Below are 26,436 nucleotides of genomic sequence, written 5' to 3'. Positions count from 1 at the left end.
CAAAATGCACTGCCCTAACTGCAGCTTTCAGTGTCTTATGAGAGGGAGACAGTCTTGTGTCTCTGTCACTAGAGCAGTGCTTCTGAAACTTTTAGCGGACATGATGCCCTTTTACCATTTGAAAGTGGTGGTAGGGAAGAAGCTGGAAACTACAGGCCGGTAAGCCTCACTTCGGTTATTGGAAAAGTAATGCGATGCTGAAGGAAAGGATAGTGAATTTCCTGGAAGCCAATAAGTTGCAAGATCCGAGACAACATGGTTTTACGAAAGGGAAATCGTGCCAAACGAATCTCATTGAGTTCTTTGATTGGGTGACAGGAGAATTGAATCAGGGACGAGCTATGGACGTAATCTACTTAGATTTCAGCAAAGCTTTTCACACGGTTCCCCACAGGAGGCTCTTAAATAAACTGGAGGTGCTGAAGATAGGACCTGAAGTGGTGAACTGGATTAGGAGCTGGTTGACGGACAGACGCCAGAGGATGGTGGTGAATGGAATTCGCTCGGAGGAGGGAAAGGTGAGTAGTGGAGTGCCTCAGGGATTGGTGCTGGGGCCGATTCTGTTCAATATATTTGTGAGTGACATTGCCGAAGGGTTAGAAGGTAAAGTTTGCCTATTTGCGGATGATACTAAGATCTGTAACAGAGTGGACACCCGGGAGGGAGTGGAAAACATGAAAAAGGATCTGAGGAAGCTAGAAGAATGGTCTAAGGTTTGGCAATTAAAATTCAATGCGAAGAAATGCAAAGTGATGCACTTAGGGAATAGAAATCCACGGGAGACGTATGTGTTAGGCGGGGAGAGTCTGATAGGGCGGGCGGAGAGAGGGATCTTGGGGTGATAGTATCTGAGGATTTGAAGGCGATGAAACAGTGTGACAAGGCGGTGGCCGTAGCTAGAAGGTTGTTAGGCTGTATAGAGAGAGGTGTGACCAGCAGAAGAAAGGGGGTGTTGATGCCCCTGTATAAGTTGTTGGTGAGGCCCCACCTGGAGTATTGTGTTCAGTTTTGGAGGCCATATCTTGTTAAGGATGTAAAAAGAATTGAAGCGGTGCAAAGAAAAGCTACGAGAATGGTATGGGATTTGCGTTACAAGACGTATGAGGAGAGACTTGCTGAACTAAACATGTATACTCTGGAGGAAAGGCGAAACAGGGGTGATATGATACAGACTTTCAAATATTTGAAAGGTATTAATCTGCAAACGAACCTTTTCTGGAGATGGGAAGATGGTAGAACGAGAGGACATGAAATGAGATTGAAGGGGGGCAGACTCAAGAAAAATGTCAGGAAGTATTTTTTCACTGAGAGAGTAGTGGATGCTTGGAATGCCCTCCCGCTGGAGGTGGTGGAAATGAAAACGGTAACGGAATTCAAACATGCGTAGGATAAGCATAAAGGAATCCTGTGCCGAAGGAATGGATCCTCAGGAGCTTAGTCAAGATCGGGAGGCGGGGCTGGTGGTTGGGAGGCGCGGATAGTGCTGGGCAGACTTATACGGTCTGTGCCAGAGCCGGTGGTGGGAAGCGGGACTGGTGGTTGGGAGGCAGGGATAGTGCTGGACAGACTTGTACGGTCTGTGCCAGAGCCGGTGGTTGGGAGGCAGGGCTGGTGGTTGGGAGGTGAGGATAGTTCTGGGCAGACTTATACGGTCTGTGCCAGAGCCGGTTGGGAGGCAGGGCTGGTGGTTGGGAGGTGAGGATAGTGCTGGGCAGACTTATACGGTCTGTGCCAGAGCCGGTGGTTGGGAGGAGGGGCTGGTGGTTGGGAGGCGGGGATAGTACTGGGCAGACTTATACGGTCTGTGCCCTGAACAGCACAGGTACAAATTAAAGTAGGGTATACACAAAAAGCAGCAAAAATGAGTTATCTTGTTGGGCAGACTGGATGGACCGTGCAGGTCTTTTTCTGCCGTCATCTACTATGTTACTATGTATAAGTTTACATGACCACCAAAACAATTGGATAGGAGTAGAGAAGGGAGGGAAGAAGGGGAAGCCACACTCCTCTCCAATAGTCTGCAAATGTAATACATTCGTTTCTTAAATTAATAGTATTCTGGAAAAACACAGAACTAAAACTGTTTAGATAGATCTTTTTCTTGCGTGCTGACCCCCAAGGTGGACCCTAGCATCAGGTTACTATGATTCGGATTATTCTTTCCCATGTGCCTCACCTTGCATTTGTCCACATTAAATTTCATCTGCCATTTGGATTTCCAGTCTTCCAATTTCCTAAGGTCTTCCTGCAATATATCACAGTCTGCACGTGTTTTAACAGCCTTGAATAGTTCTGCATCATCTGCAAATTTAATCACCTCACTTGTTGTTTCGATTTCCATATCATTTATAAATATGTTGAATAGCACAGGTCACAGTACAGATCCCTGCAGCACTCCACCCTCCTACATTGAGAGAAATGACCATTTAACCCTATCCTCTGTTTTCTATCCAATAACCAATTCCTAATCCATACCAGAACCTTTTGAGAAGGGATACTCAATATTCAAGGTGCAGTCACACCAGTGACCTATACTGCCCTGAAAAGCCAAAACAGTGTAACTCAAATTTTTGTCAAAACTAAGCTAACTCACCAGATGTCCTGTAGTTATTGTGTATTTTTTTTTAAATATAGAAGCCATTTAACATTTGGATGCATTTTCAAGCCTGTAGAAAAAGTCCAAAACACAGTGGGCCCGATATTCAGCCGGCAGTGGGCAGCAAGTTTGCTTTCCACTGCCAGCATTAAAACAAACAGAAAAGGGGGTGGGAATAACCAATGTGATGAGTCAAGATAAAAACATAAATCCTTTATTTATATACACCAGCATTTGCTTGAAGACAGCACATCAAAACGAAAGCACTTTGAAGGAGGACTTGACTTGGACAGTGTTTCGGCCTGTGCCTTCATCAGGGGTCCGGGGCTTCAGTCAATGTGAAATTGTACTGAAAAGGAGGCAAACAACACTAAAGACCTCAATGTTAAGATTCACAACTTGTACCATCCCCTACCACATCCACCACACACACTGATTCAAAAAGCAGATGCAGAAAGCCGCTTCGAAAACATTGCACATGCTCCGGAAGGTACCAAGTGGAAGCCACTAGTGTCAAAACAGGATGTTCAATGCCAGGCCATATCCGACGACTGGCATTGAATAACTGGGTTTATTTTGGCCACTGAAAAGTTAATCAGCTATGCCAATATTCAGAGCTAACTGGTTAACCTTTTAGCGGTCAAAGATAGGCCTGCTATTTAAGTGACATATTTTGAGTGCTCAACATAGCCAATTTGGTGCTGAATATCCACAGGAGCTCGGCGGTAGTATCAGTGTGTGCTGTGCACCATTTCTGGCATTCAAAACATAATTTTATTTTTTTAACGCCAGGGGGCTTAACTGGCGTTAATCAGGCAGCGCTGTCGAGTTAGCATGGGAGGGGAGCCCTTACCACCTCCTAAATAGGAGGTGATAAGGGCTTCCCCATGAAATGGCCGTGTGGCAAATACTTACCACATGACCATTTCCATTTTTTTTGAAACATCCTTTTACCTGGTATAGTAAAAGGGGGCCCTGGTGCGTGGCAAACATGCCCGCCGACACCACCGCAGTGGTCCTTTTACTGCAGCTTGGTAAAAGGACCCCTGAATCTCCACCTCCCCCTTTCTCCACTTTTAGATTTGTTGTAAACCACTCAGAAGTCTTTTTAAGCCTAGTGTGGTATAGCAAATGCAATAAATAAATAAAATACCAGCTCCATAGCTGTGCCCTCTAAAGGAAAGTAAGCACCTACTTTCCTTTAAAGAATAGGCTCCCACTGCATGCCCTCTGGGCACCTAATTGGAGAAGTCCAGTTATAGCCCAGTTATAGAACTTCCCTCTATAACTGGGCTATAATGGGATTTCTTAACCGCCTTTATGAAAAGATTCACCCAAGCCAGTGTGCAGCAGGTACAGTTTAACATAAAACTTACAATTATGTACTATGGGGGCACCCCCTTTTAAGAGGATGATGAGACTCTATAACAGCATTTGGTTATACAGTACTACCGTGATACTGTAGCCCGGCATCGATGTGCCTAACATTTATCTGGCCGAAGATACACCAGCCGTAGAAATGGCATAATTGTGGTCACACAAATGCTGCAAGATTGCACGTAAATTACTGTACAGCAAAATAGAAGAGCAGACCAAGGTGGTGAAGTAAAACAAGATTAATTCAACACAGATGAGTTACAAATACAAACAACTTTCTCTAACCACCCAACATGGCCATGGTTCGCTCTCTCAGTGGCTGCGTCAGGGGCTTAACATAAACCAACAGGAGCTACTCAATATTTTCCCTGTCTGGTTGATACAAAGCAGCATACAAGTTTAAATTCCAAAACAGCAGGCTGTTTCTCTCAAGGCAGCTACAGACTACTCTCATATCTGCGTTGAATAAATCTTGTTTTACTTCATCACGTTGGTCTGCTCTTCTTTTTTGCTGTTCTGGATCTTGCAGCCCATTTGTCTGTGTGTTTTTTGGGACATAACTTACTGTATTCTGTAAGTTGCACGTGCAAGTGGCAGCCCCAACCATGTGAATGTCCCCTTGCATTTATTCATTATGCTTACACACTAACCCCTGAATCCCAGATCAGCACCCAAAATAAATGGGCTCCCCTAAAAATCTAATGCTGCCTATGCCTCTGGTTTAATGAATGTTGAAGGACCTGTCCTCCAGAAGAATACATACTACATCCCAACAACAGCCCTGCAAGCTCCTGAAAGAGACATCAGTGCTACTGGGAAGAAGCAGAGAGGCAATGCAGCCAGGAAGAAGGGAGCTCAAACTATGGAGACAGAGTAAGAGAACTGAGTGTAAATGTTCTGGTGCCTAAACAGCAGTGCCTACACAGTGGGACCTAAAGAGCAGCAACTAAATGTCACGTGCCCTTTAATTCTGTAGCTGAAATGTCTATCAGTAAGAACATAAGACTTGCCATACTGGGACAGACCAAAGGTCCATTAAGTCCAGTATCCTGTCTCCAACAGTAGTCAATCCAGGTCACAATACCTGGCAGATCCCAGAACAGTAAAACAGATTCCATGCTGCTCACAAGCAGTGGATTTTCCCAAGTCCACCCTAACAATGGCTTATGGACTTTTAGGAAATTATCCAAACCTTTTTTAAACCCTGCTAAGCCAACTGCTTTTACCACATTCTCTGGCAATGAATTCCAGAGTTTACTCGTTGAGTGAAGAAATATTTTCTCTGATTTGTTTTAAATTTACTACTTTGTAGTTTCATTGCATGCCCCCTAGTCTTAGTATTTTTGGAAAGAGTAAACAAATGATTCACATCTATCTGTTCCATTCCACTCAGTATTTTATAGACCTCTATCATACTTCCCCTCAGTTGTCTGTTCTCCAAACTGAAGAGCCCTAGCCACTTTAGCCTTTCCTCATAGAGAAGTCATCCCATCCCCATTATCATTTTTGTCACCTCCAATATTCCACTAGGGCCACAAGGGAGTAAAGTTTGGACTGCGGAAGGGTCTACCTGGACTGCGTCAGGGTTGGGAGTGGGTGGCAATGTTCCTGGGGGGGGGGGGTAGGGGCGTGCATTCTAATGAGCTGGGGGGAGAGTGTCAGAGGGAGAGGGGGACTATTTGGAGGTCTGGAAGGGGATCGGGGGGGGGGCTCTAAAAACATTTAAAAAGTTATACAGGTCCATACCGACATTCAGACAGGGCTCACATAATTGTCCTATGTGCTGACCACCGGCAAGTGAATATCAAGTGGGTGTTTTTATGACTCAGAAAAGTGGTGGAAACCGCTTTTGTAGCAGCCAAGGGTGATTTGGATAACTGTTTACCAACTCTGCACAGTGGGATTATATATTTTTTGCCCATTTCAACACTTTTAGGTTGACTGATGTTGTGAACCAAAATCTTCAAGTCTTGCCACAGATTTTCTATTGGTTTTGACTGGGCCACTCAAAGACATTCACTTTTTTTTTTTTTTTTGCTGAGCCACTCCATTGTAACTTTTACTTTGTGCTTAGGATCGTTCTGCTGAAAGTGAATCTTCTCTCCAGTCCCAGGTCCCTGACTGACTAGAATACAAGTTACTTCAGGATCTGACTGTACTTTGCACCATCCATCTTTCCCTCTTCACAACCTCCTTGTCCCCATTACTGCAATACATCCCCACAACATAAAGCTGCCACCACCATGCTTTACTGTAGGGATGGTGCTAGCAGGGTCATGTGTTCTGTTTGTTTTACACCTCACATTTTGCTTAGCATTGAGACTAAAAAGTTCCTTGAGTTAAATCGGATCACAAAACCTACTTCCACATGCATGTAGTGTCTCCTGTTTTTATCTTTCTTTTTACAAATGCTACATGACGTATCTATGAATTTTTGACATATCTATGACTATCCACGTTTGTGAATTAATGTTGAAATTGTTGAATTATCAATATTTTTGCTAGTTTCAGCCAGACAACGCTGTAGTTCTTTTCTTCTTAGGCCTCACAGTGACCTTTCTCAGTAGTTTCCTTAACAATGCATGGCTACTGACTTTGGAGGAATGACTTGAATGAGGCAGTATCTTGGTGGTGCTGAACTGTTTCCGCTTTACAGTAATGGACCTGATGATGTCCCAAGGAATGTTCAAATACACTGAAAATTTCTTATAACCTTCCTCCAACCTGTTTCTTTAAATAACTTTATCCTGGTGTTCTTTTGGCAGACATGTGTTTAGATCTTTGCTTCAAATTCACTTCATACAAGATTTAGCTTTGATTCTAGGGGTGTGCTGCTTGAAAAAGTTTTGTTTCATAGTAGGAGGAGTAGCCTAATGGTTAGAGCAGGGGAACTGGGTTCGATTTCTACTGCAGTTCCTTGTGACTCTGGGCAAGTCAATTAACCCTACATTGGCCCAGGTACAAAATAAATACCTGAACATAAGAACATAAGGTTTGCCATACTGGGACAGACCAAAGGTCCATCAAGTCCAGCATTCTTTTTCCAACAGTGGCCAATCTAGGTTAAAAGTACCTGGCAAGATCCCAAAACACTACAATATGTAAACCATTTTGACTATAACCACTGGAAGGCTTATCAAATCCCATCCCCTTTCCTGTGTTCTGTAAAGGGATTGGTGTTCCCCCCCCCCCCCCCCCTATTTTTTCATTATGGGAGCAATTTCGTAAAGAGGGCATCTTCTTTCAGAAAGTGTGTGCATTGGTTTGCGCAGGTGTTCACTCTTTGAAAACAGTGTATACACACTTTGGTGTCCTTTTAAAAAGCTATAGTAAAAAGTGGCCTTAGCACTCCCTTAGGCAGGCCTTCCCCACAGGCTAAGGCCATTTTTACCTCTGCAGGAAAATGGCCAATTTTCCGAATTGATGGCCATGCGCTAAAGTTCCAGGAAACAACATGGCAATTGGTCTGCAAACTCCAAAATGCTGACACAAAGACCAGCAGACCAGATAAAAGAAGTCAAACCAAATATAGTAATGTTTGTGGAGATTGTTAGTTTCATGAGGTGATGCTGCCATCTTCAGGAGATTTTTATCAAACCACTGTGGGTATTTTTTGCTGTTATCATGTAGAGCCCCTGACGCAGCCCTGATGTGGGTGAAACACGGCCTGTGTCGGGCAGTTTGAATCCTCTTTTAATAAATATTTGGTTTGACTTTTTTATTTGGTCTGCTTGTCTTTGTCTCATCATGCGCTAAAGTTGCCATTAGTACATGGCTGTTACCAAAAATTAGTACATAAGCCCTTACCACCACCTATTTTGTAAATGGTAAGGGCTCACGTGCTAATCCCATGCTAATCGGTTAGTGTGTGGCAATGTAGCTGCACTAACTGATTCACGATGTCACACCCACTCTCCGACCCAGATATGCCCCCTTCAAGAAAAATTGTACAAAATTATTTAGTGTGTGGTTTACGCATGCACATTTGGGACTTACCACAGGATTCCTCAGTGCATCCCATAGTAAGATCTTTTAAGCTGCGTTAACAACACGGTAGTGCTTACTGCAGCTTAGTAAAAGAAGCCCCATGTAAACTGTGCACACTTTTTTTTTAGAAGAGTGCACACTATTAACCAGTGGCGTAGCCACAGGGGGGGCTCAGGGACCTGGGCCCCCACCACTTCAGGATCAGGCCCCCTCCAACATTGTGGCAGTCAATAAATGGTTGGCAGGCTCAAGCCCCACTATCTGCAGACTTTTCCTGCTGCAGCCCAGCCTATGCTGAAAGTCAGCAGAGTGCTCTAGCGGCTGATGGTGGCACTTCCATGCATGCTCAGTTCATATTTGAACTGAGCATGTGCGGAAGTGCTGGCGTCGAAGGCTGGCCACTGGAGCAGCCGGCCTGCTTCCCTACTTCATAGACAGTACCTGCAGAGCTCTGTCAGTGAAACTTTGTCTGGCGGGGCTTGAGCACCCCCACCAGCAAAGGTATAATGGGGGAGGGGGGACTGAGAGGAAATGTTTGGACCCCCCAGACCATCCCTGGGCCTCCCCCAAATCAACTTCTGGCTACTCCTCTGCTATTAACAACATACAACCCTCTGCACACACACAAATGACAGTTTTTTTCCTGTCAGTTCCATAGAAAATGATGGTAACGCCTCTCTGGTACTATGTAAGCCACATTGAGCCTACAAAAAGGTGGGAAAATGTGGGATATAAATGTAACAAATAAATAAATTAAAAAAAAAATGACATGTAATGACATTGGGAAATAACATTTTCCATGTCGTGTCAAATGAATGAACATCCCTACTTAATTCTTCATCCAGGAGTATTTGACTCAGGTCAGCTACTGTAACTGGACATATGGGCTTTGTTAAGGCAATTTTTGGAAATAGAGCTAACGAGTTTGGTACGGTAAAGGGTGTGAAGACTTAGGCAATCAAGACTTCTGATATCTTATTCTTTTGAATATTTCTATCATTGCTGCTTCATAGTGTAGAGTATGTTGTGCAGATTGCAGAAACAAACTTCTACTTTGATACTTCTTGAATTGAATTTTTTAGAGAGCAGAATGTGAAAAAAGTACAAGGGAGTGGAGACTTTAAAACATGGCAAGCATGAACCAGCAAGGAATAACCCAGGAAAGTCATGCTGCAGACCGAGATAATATTTTGCAACATTGAAAGAAATCACACACTGGTCTGAAGAAACTGAAGAACAATTAGACGGTGCCAAGAAAAGTGGTTTTACCTTGAATGTAATTATACAGATGAGAATTTGGAGTGAAAAAAAGTATTCCTCTGAGATTAAAGGATGAAGTCATCTTTGAAAATATGAATTTATCCATGTACAGCTATGTGCACCTCTAGGACTAATTAGCATTGATGGTCGCCGATGCACTAGGCTTTCATAATCCACAGAGGTAAAGAATGATAGCGTCTCGCATTCCGTAGGGTGGGACTCATTTCTCAACACAAATTCACTACTACTACTACTTAACATTTCTAAAGCGCTACTAGGGTTACGCAGCGCTGTACAATTTACATAGAGGGACAGTCCCTGCTCAAAGAGCTTACAATCTAGAAGACAAGTGAACAGTCAGTCCGATAGGGGCAGTCAAATTGGGGCAGTCTGGATTTACTGAACGGTAAGAGTTAGGTGCCGAACGCAGCAATGAAGAGGTGGGTTTTAAGCTCTTGATCCTTTAGCACCATCTGATCGTTCTTCAATTTCTTTCAAATTCAGATTTTCTTTATTTGTTGATTTAATTCTAGACCTTGTTTCCAAAACTATTTTGGTAGGAAACAGCAAAACACAGGCAGTCGAAGTAATTTTATAAGCAGGTTCCTCTTCATGATTCCTTAATGTGTCTGTACACATGAACCTTATTCGACCACAACACCTTATTGTATTTGTTTCTCTACCGATGTTGGCGAACGCCTTCATGGTATTATGTAAGCCACATTGAACCTGCAAAAAGGTGGGGAAATGTGGGTTACAAATATAACAAATAAATAAATAAAATAAAATGTACCCGCGCACTTTTTCCTGTGAGGTTTAATTCTCAAAACAAAAGCGTGTGGAGGCTTCTGCTTAGAAAATGACTACAGGGAATTTGTGTGCATCTATTCACTCCTGCTCTGTGGCATGCACTGGTTCTTCTATTAGAGTACAGAGGACAAAAAAGTTTAGTTTATTTTAGGGGCTCTTTTACAAAGCAGCAGTAGGGCTGCTGTGTGGGTAGCCCGTGGCAAAACAGCACTACCATGCGGTACACCCAAGCATCCTGTGGTAGTGTTGTGTTTGTCACGTGACATTTCCTGCACCAGAAAATATTTTTCTATTTTCTAGCATGGGGGCATGGTATAGGCATGTCCAGCGATAAACGACCATTGTTGCACGCTGACCGATTTACCGCCAGGTTAGCACGTGAGCCCTTACTGCATATTAAATAGGTGGCAGTAAGGGTTCAGGCAGTAAATTGCCACGCGACAATATTTTTATTAGTGCATGGCCATTTACGACCTCCATTTAAAATAATGGAATTTCCAGCTGCGGTAACAAGTGGCCTCGACGTGCGGCAAATCCACAGCGTAGTAAAAGGACCCTTTAGTTTGTTCATTATTTTCTATAAGAAATTTTATTTGAAATTTTCAATAACAAAATACAATAAAACAAAGAGAAAAAAACCTGTAGCTTACAACAATATGAAAATTAGAAATACACTCACTCAAATGTAATTGAATATATACCAATAATCAATGCTAATTAAGTTATCAATGGAAAAGCAGTTGAAATGTAATTTAGAAAGAACTTAAAAGGAAATAATTAAAGCAAATAAGTAGACAGAGAAATAAAGAAAAATAAAAGGGGAAGAGGAGAAAGGATAATGAAGAGAAAGAGGGCTAAGGAAGGATAAGAAAGTGGCTGCTGTAAGACAACAATGAGAAGGGAGGAGAAAAGATATGTAAGAACCAGAATCACAGGACATTAAATATTGTTTTAGAGCCATACGGACTTTATTAGTATGCAGTACAGATTTAAGCTTACTGGCAAGAGATAGCTCAGACTTGTGTGTTTGCAGCACAGAGTACCACCAAAAATGAACATTAAGTTAATTTTAGTTTTTCATTTCAGGGCAGTGCCATTAATAGAGTGCTCTCTGTTGAGAGACTGTACACACTACTGATGACAGAGAAAACAATTCAGGGTTTTTCCTGTTGTTGTTCCTGTTGAAAATGACATGAAATGATTTGGAAAACTCATTGCATTTCCTATGTTGTTTCAAACTACTACAAATCATTTCTATAGCGCTACCAGTCGTGCGCTTCACAATTGAACATGAAGAAAAACAAATGCACTTCCCTATAATGTACATGCCTGTGCGTGCATTCTCAAATGTAGACTCTTCCCCAGTCCCACCCTTGGGAATACCTCAACTTTGTTAAATGTTTCAAACATAGTCATCTATTTGTTCCCATGTTATAACTGTACCATTTTCAACTTTTTATCCCATGACTGGATTTCTGAGGTGGGTAATGTGAAATGAAGATGAAATGCAATGGCATTTCTAAGAAGATTAAAGCTGAATCCTTACTAGAGGAAAATTGTAATTCTGTCAGATGTGATGCACAGATGGACAGTAAAACCTCAGAAGATGTATCATTTGCTTCTCTTTAGATGGGTGAGTGTCCTTGTTTTTAAGCCTGGAAAATTAAAGAAAAATATTGTGATAGCCGGTGATTCAGTGTTGGTACTGTGTGTTGCCCTGTGACAGACATGCCATGTGGGGAGAGGGTCTTGCCAGGGTAGGATTTAAGATGTTGATGCCCAGAAGCAAGACCAGACAGCAGATCCCAGAGAGCAGCGAGCAGGGGGAGAGGGAGGTATCAGAGATCTCAAAGCTTGGAGAGTCAGAAGAGGCGCAGAGGAAGGCCATAGTGCCACAATGGTGGCTGGTTGAAGAAGCACCTGCACATGGCCTTAAAGTAAGCGGGAACAGGTTCTTCTTTGACCTGGGTATTTGTTAGCTTCAAAATTTGGCCTTCTCTGAAGTTGTCTGTGCCTACATCTGGACCTGAATGCAAATATGGCATTTCACAGCCCAGAGGGGCAGGGATTCTTAGCTGCTGCACAAAAGCACTATCCAGTGGTCAGGCTGGGGTATGTGTATGAGAAGGAGCCAGGGTCTGAATAGAACTAAAGCAAATGGGAGTAGGGGGTTATAAAACAGTGAAACACCTCCACTAGTTGTGAATGAAAGTTCCTAATACTGTAGTCCAATTCTGTTTTGACCTGGATGTCACAAGGAGCAGGAGCAAAACTGCTTGTGGCAGAAATGATCATCTTTGGCTCCTCTTTTGCTATTTCATTTTCTCTTTCCCATTCTCTGTCTGTCTTTATCCCTCTCTTTTTCTCTCATTTTCTTTCTCACATTTCTTCAGTCCCATAGGAGCCAACTTTTCAAAATTATTGGGGGTGCTAAGCCCAATGGAAATAACCCCTCCTTGGACACATACAAGGAATTTTCTCAATACTGGGGGTGCTCAAGCACCCCCAGAGTCGGCTCCTATGTTCAGTCCCTCTGTCTAATCTGCCTGTCTTCCCAAGTGTCACTCTCTGCTCTGCTATATCTCTATGAGCTTCCTGTTTCTCCCCATGTGTCTCTGCTCTCTTTCTTTCTCTCTCTCTGTTTCCCTTGTACATCTCAGCTCTACTTGCCTCTCCCCAGATTTGCATGTATCTCTGCTCTACCTGTCCCTTCCCATATCTCTCTGCCCTGTCACCTTGCATGTGTCTCTGAGCTACCTGTCTTTTCTTATATGTCTGCAAGGTGTCTCTCAAGCTCTGTGCATCTCTCCCTGCATGTCTCTTTGCTTGCTCTGTCTTTCCTTTACCTGTGTATCCCTCTCTCCAACTCTGCCTGAGCCAGATCAGCTGTGATAGAGCTTTACTGTAATCCCTGAGATGGATTAAAGTCTCTCTCCATCCCCTCCCCCGCTTCTCTCTAAACTATTCTGGATATTTAAAAAAAAAAACCTGGGAAGCATTAAAAATAAATTAACCCAGAGGAATTTCATAGAGCTAAAAAAAGCAGCAGGAAGAGGGAGAGAGGGACAGAAAAAAAAAACCAGAGAGCTAGAAAGAGCAAGAAGAAGATGGAAGAGAGCAAGAAAAAAGAGAGAAGAGTGTAAGCAGAAGATAGGAGCATTAGCAAAACAGACACACGGAGAGGAAAGACCAAACTGACAGAAAAAAAAAAAGAGAAAGGGAGAGACAGTCACATAGAGAGAAGCAGGAGTCCAGGATGTCAGAGGAGAGGAAAGAACACTGAGAGATGGGAAACTGCACCAAACTGCCCCGGGGAAGGAATATCTCAAAGGTAGGTGGAAGGGGATACTCTATCCTCCATTAAGGTGGGATGGAGAGGGGACATGTGAGGGTGATAAAGGGGTAAGGGGGGATGTTTGGAGGGGTGGGGATGTACCCAGACCCTAGACTTTTTCAGGATTGGATTTGGGAGTAACTGTGGAGAACTGGTTACGGGAAAGGGAGAAAAAGAGGAATGCAGTGGATTTCAAATGTCTGGGAATAGATGTTCAGACTTGTTTTCATAACCCCGTGCACATTTCAGTGCCTAGTGCAAGACAGTCTGTTGCCCCACTGGATCTCTGTGTACTCATCATTGCCTCTCCTCTCCCCTTGCTATTTCCTATTTTTCCCCTCTGTTTTTTTATCCACCTTCTTCCCTTCCATAAATTCTGCAGTTTCTCTGCTAGCCCTGGCAAAGATACTATAGCTTATTGCAATACCAACAAAGAATCTCAAGAAGAGCAATGAACCCACTTCCAGAGCTCAGGAATTTGAAAGATCAGCAAAGAATTAGCCTCAGCAAAGAATTAGCCTGGATGTTTAATGTGGAAGGCTCCAGGTACAATCCACCAGGTTTTCTGCTGCTTGGGTTGGCTGAGGCTCCAGAGTCTGAGGAGGGAATTGTGGTCATTGCCCAAGGGTGACACCTAGTGGCTGGATTCAGTGCCTATGATTACAGGGTTCTGGAATGAGCCCTGGAACATGGTCCCGCCGAAGGCTGTCATTTCAGTGACCAAACTGCATCTTTTGGTTAGTGGGTAGGGAGGAAGGTTATAAAACAGGTGGAAATCCTCAGGTAGCTGTGAAGAAAAGCTCATGAAGCCAGATCTAAGCCTTGGTTCTAACTGAGTTGAAAGTATAAGGAGGAGGAAACTGGCAGGTCGAAAAGAAGGTTGCATATTTATGGTCTTGAGAAAACAGCAGATGAGATTAAACTTTAGAAGAACAGTAGTAAATATAGGGTTCGATATTCAAAGCTAGTTATCCAGGTAGCAGCACCTTCTAACCAGATAACTAGCGCTCACCTGGCCCAGTCAGTGATTTACAGCAAAAATTATTTGAATAATGCCATAGAATCATCTCTGATCACTCGGAACTATCTGGATAGTTCAGAGGCAGTCCAGGGGTGGAGCTAAGGTGAAGCTAGAACTTATTGAGAGTACCACTGATATTCAGCACCAGAACCCAGATACCAATCCGGACAAGTTAGTAAAGCAAAACAGGTTACTATCGGTGATACTCAGCTGTTTTATACTCAGATATTCACTGGTATCCCAGTTTGGCCAGGCAATTAATATCTAGGTGTAAATTTAAATGTCATGCTCTGTGTTTGAAAGCAGACTACGGTGTTTAAATGTCAGGGGGATAAGGTCTAGTGATCTTTGTACCATGTGGTTCAATATTAGACCAATACCAATACAGCTTTTGTTACCCATTATCTGCTAGATTCTATATAGCACGCCTAGAGATCCATTCCAAAATCCAGGCATATTCTATAACAATGCACATAACTTAATTGGCTTAATGAGATGATCAGCATTGATAACAGCACTTAACAAGCAATAATGAGCACTAACTGGAAATAATTAGAATTTACTCACACAACTCACTAATGGGCTCATTTTCAAAAAAGAAGGATGTCCATCTTTCAACATAAATAGGAAGATGTACGTCCTTCTCCCAGAGACGTCCAAATCGGAATAATTGAAACCCGATTTTGGATGTCTCCAACTGCAGTCCGTCGCAAAGACGTCCAAATTTCAAGGGGGCATGTTGGAGGCATAGCGAAAGCGGGACTTGGGCGTGCCTAACACTTGGACGTCTTTGACCCATAATCGGAAAAAACAAGGATGTCCCTGACGAGCACGTGGACATTTTCACCTGGACGTATTTTTATTATGAATAAGGCATAAAAAGGTACCCAAAATGACCAGATGACCACAGGAGGGAATCGAGGATGACCTCCTGTTACTCCCCCAGTGGTCACTAACCCCCTCCCACCCTCAAAAAACATCTTTAAAAACATTTTGTGCCAGCCTCTATGCCAGCCTCAGATGTCATACTCAGGTCCATAACAGCGCATGCAGGTCCCAGGAGCAGTTTTAGTGGGTACTGCAGTGCACTTCAGACAGGCGGACCCAGACCCATAACCCCCCTTACCTGTTACATTTGTGGAGGAAACAGCGAGCCCTCCAAAGCCCACCACAAACCCACTGTACCCATATCTAGGTGCCCCCATTCACCCATAAGGGCTATGGTAGTGGTGTATAGTTGGGGGTAGTGGGTTTGGGGGGGGTTGGGGGGCTCAGCACACAAGGTAAAGGAGCTATGTTCCTGGGAGCATTTTATGAAGTCCACTGCAGTGCCTCCTAGGGTGCCCGGTTGGTGTCCTGGCATGTCAGGGGGACCAGTGCACTACAAATGCTGGCTCCTCCCACATCCAAATGGCTTGCATTAGGACGTTTTTGACATGGATGTCTTTGGTTTCGAAAATCGCCGAAAGTTAGGAACATCCATGTCTAGGGATGTCCAAATTTAAAGATTCGGATGTCTCTGACGGTATTTTCAAAACAAAGGATGGACGTCCGTCTTTTTTTCGAAAATGTGGGTTTCCCCGCCCCTGGATTTTGCCATTTTGCAAGGACGTCCAAATCGCAACTGGGATGTTTCTTTTAAAAATGCCCCTCCACATGTATTCTGTAATGAACTGTGCCTAAATTCTAATGTGCACAGTTCAAAAGGGGGCATGGCTATGGGCGGGGAAATGGGCATTTCATAGGCATGCCAAAATTTATATGCATAATTACAGAATATGGCCCAGTGTGCGTAAATCTACACACAGGGATTTATGCCACGTTTTTGTTGGTATTAAGGGATGTGCATAGTTTTCGGTCCTGGGATATCAACTAAGCAAATTCTATATACCATGCCTAAATCTAGGCACCGCTTATAGAATATGCTTAGGCAGAAATGTTTACCATTCTGACTTTTTAGGCATCTTATATAGAATCTGGCTCTATCTCCCCTAAAAAGGGTTCAGTACTGCTTACAAGTGTGGTACAATAACATCATAAAATGACTTCATCTAATATAAAACACTCAAAACAAATAGTAGTAAAAAATAATTAAAAGTCAAAATGCCACAAAAATACAATTTAGATATTCCCAAACAAAAATGTTTTTAGCTTCTTGCGAAAATATAAATAATTCGCTTCAACCCTTATAACACAAAGGCAAAGAGTTCCAAAATGATGATGCAACCGAAGAAAATAGGGAAGTAAACTGCCTGGTATAACCGACCCCTCTAAAAGAAGGGGGTAAAAGCATCATCCAATTCTGTAATCAAAAGAAAGCAACGGTAAAAAATAGAAACAAGTTCAATCAGCATAGCAGGCGCAATGTACAATCTAAAAAGTCAAACAAGCTGTCTTAAAATACACTCACCAACAGGAAGCCATGCAGCTTGATAATAAAAGAAGAGATATTCCTAAACTTGCTAAGCCCAAAAATGAGCTGAGCTGAAGTTTTTTGAATTAACTGTAATTTCTTCAGGAGTTTAGAAGAGAAACCTAGATAAGGAACATTACAGTAATCTAAGTGTGATAGTACAAGCATTTGAACTAATAAAAAAAAAGCATCTTGATTGAAATATGATCGAATTAATCATAGTTGTTTCAACTTATAAATAGTATTTCAGACAAACAAACTGGAGGGAATCAACAACACAAACCAAACAGCACAACAGGAGAAGTGAAGTGGGCCACAGATGGAACTGATAAGCAGAGCCAAAGCTTGAATTCTGCCATGCATGCACAGACTTGCCAGCAGTGCTTATTTGTTTTGGAATACTTTTGTGACTGAAATATACAAGAAGCAATTTCTCTTTGAGAACACCATATGACCTCTAACATAGGCACTTTACCGAAACATGGGCCATGACAGCTCCCTCAATAAACTTCGATTCCTTCAACCTTTGGCTCCACCTCTCAGTTCCATCTGAATCAGACTTAGACTAGGCTTCTGGATTGCAGGAGACATCACTGGAGAATGATGAGTAAGGGATGGAGCTGAGGAGGCCATATTGGAAATTTGAGAGTAGAAGTGACCAGAAGAACTGTGGGGAGTGATAAAAGGGGAATTAAGGAAGCGGCAAAATCTCTGAGTGAGGCAGGTTAGCAAAAGGAGGAGGTAAAATAAGTCAACCTGATTCTCTAACAAGGGAGTAGAAATTGTAACAGCAAGAGGATTAGAATTCAGAAAAATACAGAGCAGAGGAGGTGCGGACTTTAGAAAAAGAAAAAGATGTAGAAAGGGCAGTTGAGGACCAAATAATTAAACAGAGAGAAAATTACCCAGTTAAGAAAAGGAGATAATATGTTCTTTAGATAATAAAGGGAACTAGGGAAAAGAACTAAAAGGGGACAATTAAGAGACAGCAAGGTTAATGAAGAGGGGGACCAGCAAAAGGCAGAAATCTAACACAAGTTCTTTTGCATTGTACTTACAGAAGGGAAAGGCAGCAAGCCAGACAGGAAAAAGCAGAACTGTGACACGATCACAGAAGCACTTACAGAGGAAGAACATAAGAATAGCCATACTGGCTCAGGCTAATGACCATCTAGGCCAGTATCCTGTTTCCAACAGTGGCCAATCCAGGTCACAAGTACCTGGCAGAAACCCAATTAGTAGCAACAGTCCATGCTGCCAATCCTGGGGCAAGTAGTGGCTTTCCCCATGACCATCTCAATAACAGACTATGGACTTTTCCTCCAGGAATAAGTTGAATAAATTGCCTATACATGTAACATCTAAACTCCAAAGGGAAGTTCTCTTAGGCATGATGCAAGACTCCACATAGCCTGGTTCAGGAGTGTAATATGTGCAAAACTGATCCATTTGGAGACATTCAACCCTGTAAGAATTACTTCCACAAATGAGAAAGAGTACCGCTTAGGATCTAAAAGAGCTCAAAGTGATGACCACACCCCCCCCCCCCCCCCAGGTAAACCCAACAGGGAGAGAGACTGAAGGAGTATGGATATACTCCCACTCCCCAAAAGTGGCAACAAGGAGGATGGGGGAACTACAGTGCTGACAGCACTACGAACCAAGTGGATTACAGGACACCAGATAGCATGGCATCCTATAATCTACTTAGTTCAAAGTTTTAAGTTTATTAGGAAAATTTACTATCCTGCCCATCAAACGAGTGTCTGAGCGGCTTACAATCTAAAAAGAAAATGACAGAATGAGAAAGATCAGACATACAGGACAGGCAACAAAAGGAAGAGGGAAGAACTACAATATCATCAAAAAAAAAAAAAGAGAGGGCAAAGGAAAAAACAGTAGGGTAATCTCAATGCGGTCCAGTGCACAACCCATACAGTAGATGAGGATGGTGTGGTAAATGCTGCTTATCTAGACTCTGCTACAGTTCTTCCACTATTGCACAATGGTAAAACAAGCTGAATGGTATGGGAGCAGGAGAGATCAGCCACAAAATGTGGAGGAATGCTCAACCCCTACAGTCGTTGTGCATACAAACCAAAGAGTAGGGTAGGTATGCTCTTCCAAAGGACACAAGGGAGACGCAAAGATACTTGTACATACAAGAATCTTTGTGTCTCCCTGGTGGTATAGAAGCAGGACAGACAAATAGTAAATTGGATGAGAAAATGGTTAAAAAATAGAACTCGGAGAATTCTGGCCAATGCGGTCCATTCTGATGATGGCAAGGTAACCAGTGGTGTGCCTCAGGGCTTGATGCTTGTGCTGGGTCTTTTCAATATCTTTATTATGACACTGCAGAGGGACCTGAGGAATTGAGAAAACTCAATAAGCCCTGGGTTTGGTAAAACACATTTCAACAACTCTTCAGCACCCTGGTCTGGACAGTTTCTGTGACAGACAGACATTCCCCTATCATAATTAACAGTATTTTTCAAATGTTTGAAAATGCACTAAAAATGTGCTTTTTGCAGATAATAACATGGTAGACATTCAGAGAGGTAGAAAAAGTGAAAGGGGAGGGGGAGTTTGAAAAATGACCAAGGTTCTGAAAGTTGTGGTTTATTGCAAAAAAAAAAAAAAAAAGTGTAAAGTCAGGCATCTGGATGGAAAACAATGACCTGCTTATGAATTAGGAAAGGACAGGCAATGGTTAAACAGGAAAATCTTGCTGCTAATTTTCTGCTGGGTCATTGATATAGGATCTTTTAGAACTAATCCATAGACGCTGCATGAGTATTTAATAGGGAAGAGAAGCTAAGAAGAAGGAACAATGTCCACAGGTCAGACAGCAACAGCAAAACAGCAGAGATGACCAAAGAACCAGTGTGTAGCCAGGTTAGTCTTCAAACAGATCCTTTATCGAAAATAGCTTACACAAAAACCTAGCCCAAACACTAGATGGTGCTATCATGCAGCACCAGTCCCAAAAGTGGACTGAGAGGGCCTGATATTCTCTCCCCCTTCACCCCCAACCCCACCCCCCGCAGTCGCCGCTGTAGTAAAATATTGCCTTTGCTGGCAGGGATGCCAAGCCCTCCCCCAGCCAAAGACATCTCCAGCCTGAGTCACGCCTGTGCTGAACGAGCAGCACTTAATTCAACAGGTGCGCTTTGGCTGGTAATGCCAGCTTTCCTGCACATGCTCAGTTCAGGTCTGAGCATGTGGCGGCAGTGGTGATTGCAAGTGGAGGAGCGCTTCCACTGGCAAGGCATGGGGACCCCTGCTGGCCAGGGGCTTCAAACACAGATTGAGAGGACCCAGCCCTCAAGCCTCCCCCCCCCCCCCCCCCCCCCATGACTATGTCCCTGCCCTGCCTCCTATCCCAAAACTTTAATTTTCTGAAAGATCTTTCATGAAGGACTTTGTCAAATGTCTTCTGAAAATCCAAATACACTATTCTTCATATTCTATATAGGTCACCCAAACCCAAAGCTGAGCGTGGATCCCAGATGCACATGCTAATTAATTAGTCAATTAGGTGTTACCAGTCAATTATTGGGGTTAATTGGAGTTAATTGGCACCAATTTGGATTTGCGCACACATCTGCCCTAGTCGCTATTCTATAGCATTTGTGCCTAAATTTCATATCGCCCGATATTCAGCGCTATTTCACCGGTCAGGAATGGCTCCTGGCTGGTTAAATAGCCTTATCCAGCTAAGCACTAATATTCAGCAGAACATAGTCAGTTAGAACCAATATTCATCAGCTGACTGGCTAAGTTTAGCAGTCAGATAAACCTGCATAAATAGCAGATCTATCTTTGGCCATTATAATGTAGCCAATCAGCAAATGAATATCAGCTTAACTGGCTATGTGCAGAGTGCCCCCCCCCCCCCAAAAGGAAATTCAATGCCAGTTGCTGGATACGGCCCGGCATTGAATTTCCGGGTTCGCCACCAACCATGAGAGGCAGCCCAGCTAACTCCTGCTGTCTGAATATCAACCCCATAATGCACAACTCAAAAGGAGGAGCATTGATGGGTCAGGGGTGTTCCCAGAAATTAGGCATGATGTTATGGAATACTTCAATTTGCACTAAGCGATCTTGGTAGATTTGGCATGGCACGGATTTTAACGGTGCTTAACTTTGGATACCATTTACTGAATCTGGCCCTATAGCAGGGGCGTAGCCAGCCTTCCGTGGGAGAGGGGTCCGAGCCCGGGGGGAGGGGGCACATTTTAGCCCTCCCCCCGGCGCCGCCCCCCCCACCGCCGACATTGCCGCCCCCCCTCCCGCCGCGAACCCGCCGCCGCTGCAGCCTACCTTTACTTTTGCTGGCGAGGGATCCCACTCCCCGCCAGCCGACGTCTTCTTCTTAGTCGCTTCCCGCTCTTCAATTTGTTTGCTGACGTCCTGCACGTTGTACGTGCAGGACGTCAGACTCAGAGAACAGAACTGTTCTCTGAGTCTGACGTCCTGCACGTATAATTACGTACAGGACGTCAGCAAACAAATTGAAGTGCAGGAAGGACTGAGAAGACGTCGGCTGGCGGGGAGTGGGATCCCCCGCCAGCAAAAGTAAAGGTAGGCGGCGGCGGGGGCGGGTTCGCCGGGAGGGGGGTCCTGGGGTGAATCTGCGGGGGCCCTGGCCCCCTCAGGCCCCACGTAGCTACGCCACTGCCCTATAGGTGTAATTTTATCAGTGGGCACTGGGCACTTCCTTTTAGGCTATGCCCTGTGGTGAGAGCATATTCTGTAAGGGCATCTGGGTGCCCAGATTTTTTAACGTATCCAGGTTTAAAAAAGGTTTGGACAAGTTCCTGGAGGAAATGTCCACTAGTTTGTTATTGAGATGGACATGGGGTAAGTCGCTGCTTGCCCCAGAATTGGTAGCATGGCATGTTGCTACTCTTTGGGGTTCTAGAATGTTGCTACTCTTTGGAGTTTTGCCAGATACTTGTGACCTGAAGGGGCACTAAAATCTAGGTGCCTGCAGTTACACCAACCATAAACGTGCTGTAACTGCGGGTGCCTAAATGCAGAGATGTGCATGTCACTTACAGTATTGTGTAACTAGAAGCACCGCCCAGGCCCCTCCAGTGCTTCGCCTGAATAAACACCCCCTTGCAATTACATGCTATGCCACTTAAGGACACCCTTACAGAATAGCGCTATCTGCTTGCATAAGTGTACACATACCCATGAAAGTAGTGGCATTCTGTACATTTACACATACAAGTGATACATAAACGTGAGTGCACAGTTAACATGAATGGGTTCACCTTTATCCACGTGTTTTTTTGTACACCTTCAAAACAGTTTTGGTCACCCCTTTTCGGTTCTCTTCTCCCTCTTAAAATATTCTACATGGATGACGTAGTTCTCACTAAAATCATCCTTTTCTTATATATTATATGCTAGTAGCTTAATTAATTGGATATTTAGTGGACTGAAATAACATTCCCTTCCCTAGTCTAATGGAAACTCTGTCTGTGATTTGTTTCCTTTTCTGATTTACCTTTTTTTTGGGGGGGGGGGGGGATTTTCTTGTTGTTGGTTCCTTTACATATAGCAAATTTTCACTTTTATATTGCAGCCTTAATGTTTGATTCATGTATATTTCTTACAAAGATATTTGATTGATGTACTTACATTTTGCTGCATTGCATTTTTGTTATTTTCTAATAACAATAAAAACATTATTTGAAATTTATAAAAGAATTTTGTAAATGGATGAGGCAGGTCCTCCTTTTGCCAAACTCATGCTGATTAATTCCTATTAAAAGCCATAGTAGCTTAGAGGTTAGGGCAGTGGACTTTGATCCTGGGGAAGTGAGTTCGATTCCCACTGCAGCTCCTTGTGACTCTGGGCAAGTCACTTAACCCTCCATTTCCCCTGGTACAAAATAAGTACCTGAATATATGTAAACTGCTTTGAATGTAGTTGCAAAAACCTCAGAAAGGTGGTATATCAAGTCCCATTTCCCTTTCCATACCTGTCTGAATGGTCAGTAATTCTGTTTTCTGGAATAGCTCCCTGTGCTCAGTGAAGAACACAGGCAGGAAATTAGTGGAGTACAATCTATACCCCTTGCCATGTTCCCTCATGTGCTCCTTACTTGCACTGCTTCATCGTAAGATGATACATTCCTCGTCCCCTGAATGAGCAATTCACCCCTTCCCCAAGATAATGGCTGCTCTTGCTGGAAGTACCCAGTGTCCCCTGCAGTTGGACTGAGGAAGAGCAGCTCCAGAGGAACCAGGAACTGTGCTGCTGGTCACCAGTGGTGCTCTGCAGCTGAATGTGGGCCTTTAAAAGCTTGTCCTTCTCCTTCATGTGACCGTTAAACAGCTCCCAGTTTTTATCATTCTCAGAATCACTTCTTGTAGGAAATGAATTGTAGGGACGACTTTATCTTTCTTTGTCTTTTAAATGGGAACCTTAGTTAACACCCTCTCTATGGCCTCTATCACTTTTGCAAATCTCCTTATTATATGGGATTTTAATTTTCAATTGGATTTTCCTTCCAGGTCTCAGGATTAAAGATTCTTCAGTCTCTTAGAGGATCTTTCTTTAGTGCTCCACATTTCTGTTCCTCCCCATAAAGTAGGTCATACCCTCGGTCTGATTATTTTTCATCAACACTGCTTTGTTTTTCCCATTAATATTTAGGTATGACCTCTCGTTTGGTCTGACTGCTCCTTAGTCCTTTTTGATTTGACTATTACTCAGTGATGTTCTCCTAAACACTTCATGCACCTTTGATCTCAGCCTCCTCTGACTTCAAATATTTATCTGTAGGTACAATAGTTGGCTCTTCGAACATTCAGCTTCTTTCTCACTGAATACTATTAAAATTCCAACCTCTATTGGCTCCCCGTGGTACCATATGGATCTATGCCTTCTAAAACAACAAGCCAGATGGGCAAAATGTCTCTGGAGGTGTGACTGCTCTGCAAATAATCTTAAATTATGTACTGTACATTGTCATGACTACCATTTTGCAGTAAAGCTAGCTAAAAAAAAAAAATCTTATTACAGCTCACAAAGTAACAGAGCTTTGAATCGATCTATGCAACTCTTCTGTTATTTCTACATTACAGGGCAAAGGCACACAGATTTCTCCTACTTCATTCCCTTCTCCAAAATAGCTTCCTTACAAATGATCTCATCAATCTCCTCTGCAGCTAGGGTTAGCCCCTCTATATCGACTGAGAGAACCTCTACAATCCAGTCTGTCAACATGCAGCTGAGTGCTTTTGGGCTTTGTCTGGTCTTTCTTTAATACACTTACCCTCATGGCCATAACAAAGGCTATCTCTGTCTTCAAGAATGACATTCAGACTCATTTTCAAAAGAGAAGGATGCCCATCTTTCGACACAAATCAGAAGATGGGTGTCCTTCTCACAGGGTCGCCCAAATCGGTATAATTGAAAGCCGATTTTGGGCATCCCCAACTGCTTTCCGTCGCAGGGACAACCAAAGTTCACGGGGGCGTGTCGGAGGCATAGCGAAGGCAGGACTTGGACGTGCCTAACACATTGACGTCCTGGACCCATAGTGGAAAAAATAAGGGCGTCCCTGATGAGCACTTGGACAACTTTACCTGGTCCTGTTTTTTTTACGACCAAGGCACAAAAAGGTGCCCAAACTGACTAGATGACCACCGGAGAGAATCGGGGATGACCTCCCCTTACTCCCCCAGTGGTCACTAACCCCCTCCCATCCTTAAAAAAACATCTTTAAAAATATTTTTTGCCAGCCTCAAATGTCATACTCAGGTCCATCACAGCAGTATGCAGGTCCCTGGAGCAGTTTTAGTGGGTGCAGTGCAGTGCACTTCAGGCAGGTGGACCCAGGCCCATCCCCCCTACCTGTTACACTTGTGGTGGTAAATGTGAGCCATCCAAAACCCATCACAAACCCTCTGTACCCACATCTAGGTGCCCCCTTCACCTGTAAGGGCTATGGTAGTGGTGTACAGTTGTGGGTAGTGGGTTTTGGGGGGGATTTGGGGAGCTCAGCACACAAGGTAAGGGAGCTATGTACCTGGGAACAATTTCTGAAGTCCATTGTGGTGCCCCCTAGGGTGCCCGGTTGGTGTCCTGGCATGTCAGGAGGACCAGTGTACTACAAATGCTGGCTCCTTCCATGACCAAAGGGCTTGGATTTGGTCGTTTCTGAGATGGGCGTCCTTGGTTTCCATTATCGCTGAAAATCAGAAACGACCAAGTCTAGGGATGACCATCTCTAAGGACGACCTAAATTTCAGGATTTGGGCATCCCCAATCATATTATCAAAACGAAAGATGGACGTCCATCTTGTTTCAATAACATGGGTTTCCCCACCCCTCCACCAGGATGTTTTGCGAGGACGTCCTCAGCAAAACTTGGGCGTCCCTTTCGATTATGCCCCTCATTGTGTCCCATAACTGTTCTGACCTGGTTTTACAGCCTGCCTCACTGACACAGACTACTCAATAATTACTGTGGATTCTTTTAGGTAAATGAGACTTTTATTAGAAGTTCTAAATTCTAAGATACACAATGATATACAGTGCACTCCATTTAAGTGCACGTCGGATAAGCGCATGCTCTGTTTAACTGCATGCCGTACTTCAGTCCTATTTTTGGCGCCATCAATTTCTATGGGGACAAACTTCGGTTTAGCGCACCACTGATAAGTGCAAGATTTGCATATATGCATGGTTTAAGACTGCTCCTCTGGAGGAAAGACTCCACATACGTGCAAGCACGGAATATGGAAGCTGATTGGTGCATGACAACCAACAAGATTTCAAATTTACCGCTCCTTTAAGCAAAAGAATGGTGTTAGAGTGTACACTGGAGTCGTCATCGTGCAACTGTAAGACTTTAACACTGGCTGAACAAATAGAAATTCTTAAAAAATTAGAAAACAAAGTCAAGCATCTATTGCTAAAGAATATGGTGTCAATCCCAGTCAAATTTCACATATCTTGAAGAAGAAAGACCAGCTTCTGGAAGACTGGCAAAATAATACAAATCCACAACGGAAACGAAAACGGGCGGGAAAAGCTGAGGAGGTAGAAGATGCTCTTCTTCGGTGGTTTTCTCAAGTCAGGAGCAGACAGTTTCCTGTCAGTGGTCCACTGCTTATGGAGAAAGCTAATCAGCTAGCTGAAAGTCTTGGACTAACTGAATTCAAAGCCACTTTTGGATGGTTGGAAAGATGGAAGGAGAGGAACAACATAAAATTCAAGAAACAGCATGGTGAAAAACAAGACGCTGATGACTTTGGTGCTGAAAATTGGGTTGTTTCAGTTCTTCCTACCATCTTGATCGAGTTTGCACCTCGTGACATTTTCAATGCTGATGAAAACGGTCTCTACTGGCGAGCAATTCCTGATGAAACACTTGCATTCAAACAAGCCAAAACTACAGGAGGTAAAACGTCGAAGGACCGACTGACGATCCTCCTTTGCTGCAATATGGATGGGAGTGAGAAGTTGGAATCACTCGTCATTGCAAAGAACAAACAGCCCCGTTGCTTCAAGAATGTTAAGTGACTTCCTGTGTCATATGAAGCTAACGCAAATTCATGGATGACGGGAAATTTGGAAGCAGTGGCTAAAGAAGTTAAACACTAGA

At 43.5% G+C, this 26,436-nt stretch overlaps 1 protein-coding gene across 1 annotated transcript in view; it reads left to right on the top strand.

Annotated features, from left to right (window-relative positions):
- The first annotated feature begins 13,101 nt into the window (after positions 1-13,101).
- The window catches only part of LOC115456733 (calcium-binding protein 2-like), a 78,646-nt gene continuing 65,311 nt past the window's right edge, over positions 13,102-26,436 (top strand). The window contains exon 1 of the mRNA XM_030186004.1: positions 13,102-13,361. Coding sequence (XP_030041864.1) covers positions 13,317-13,361 — 45 coding nt within the window. The 5' untranslated portion in view covers positions 13,102-13,316. The remainder of the gene's footprint in view (positions 13,362-26,436) is intronic.

The sequence above is a fragment of the Microcaecilia unicolor genome, chromosome 1, assembly GCF_901765095.1.
Source record: "Microcaecilia unicolor chromosome 1, aMicUni1.1, whole genome shotgun sequence".
Lineage (NCBI taxonomy): Eukaryota > Metazoa > Chordata > Amphibia > Gymnophiona > Siphonopidae > Microcaecilia > Microcaecilia unicolor.
This window is presented reverse-complemented; position numbering and strand designations above follow the sequence as displayed.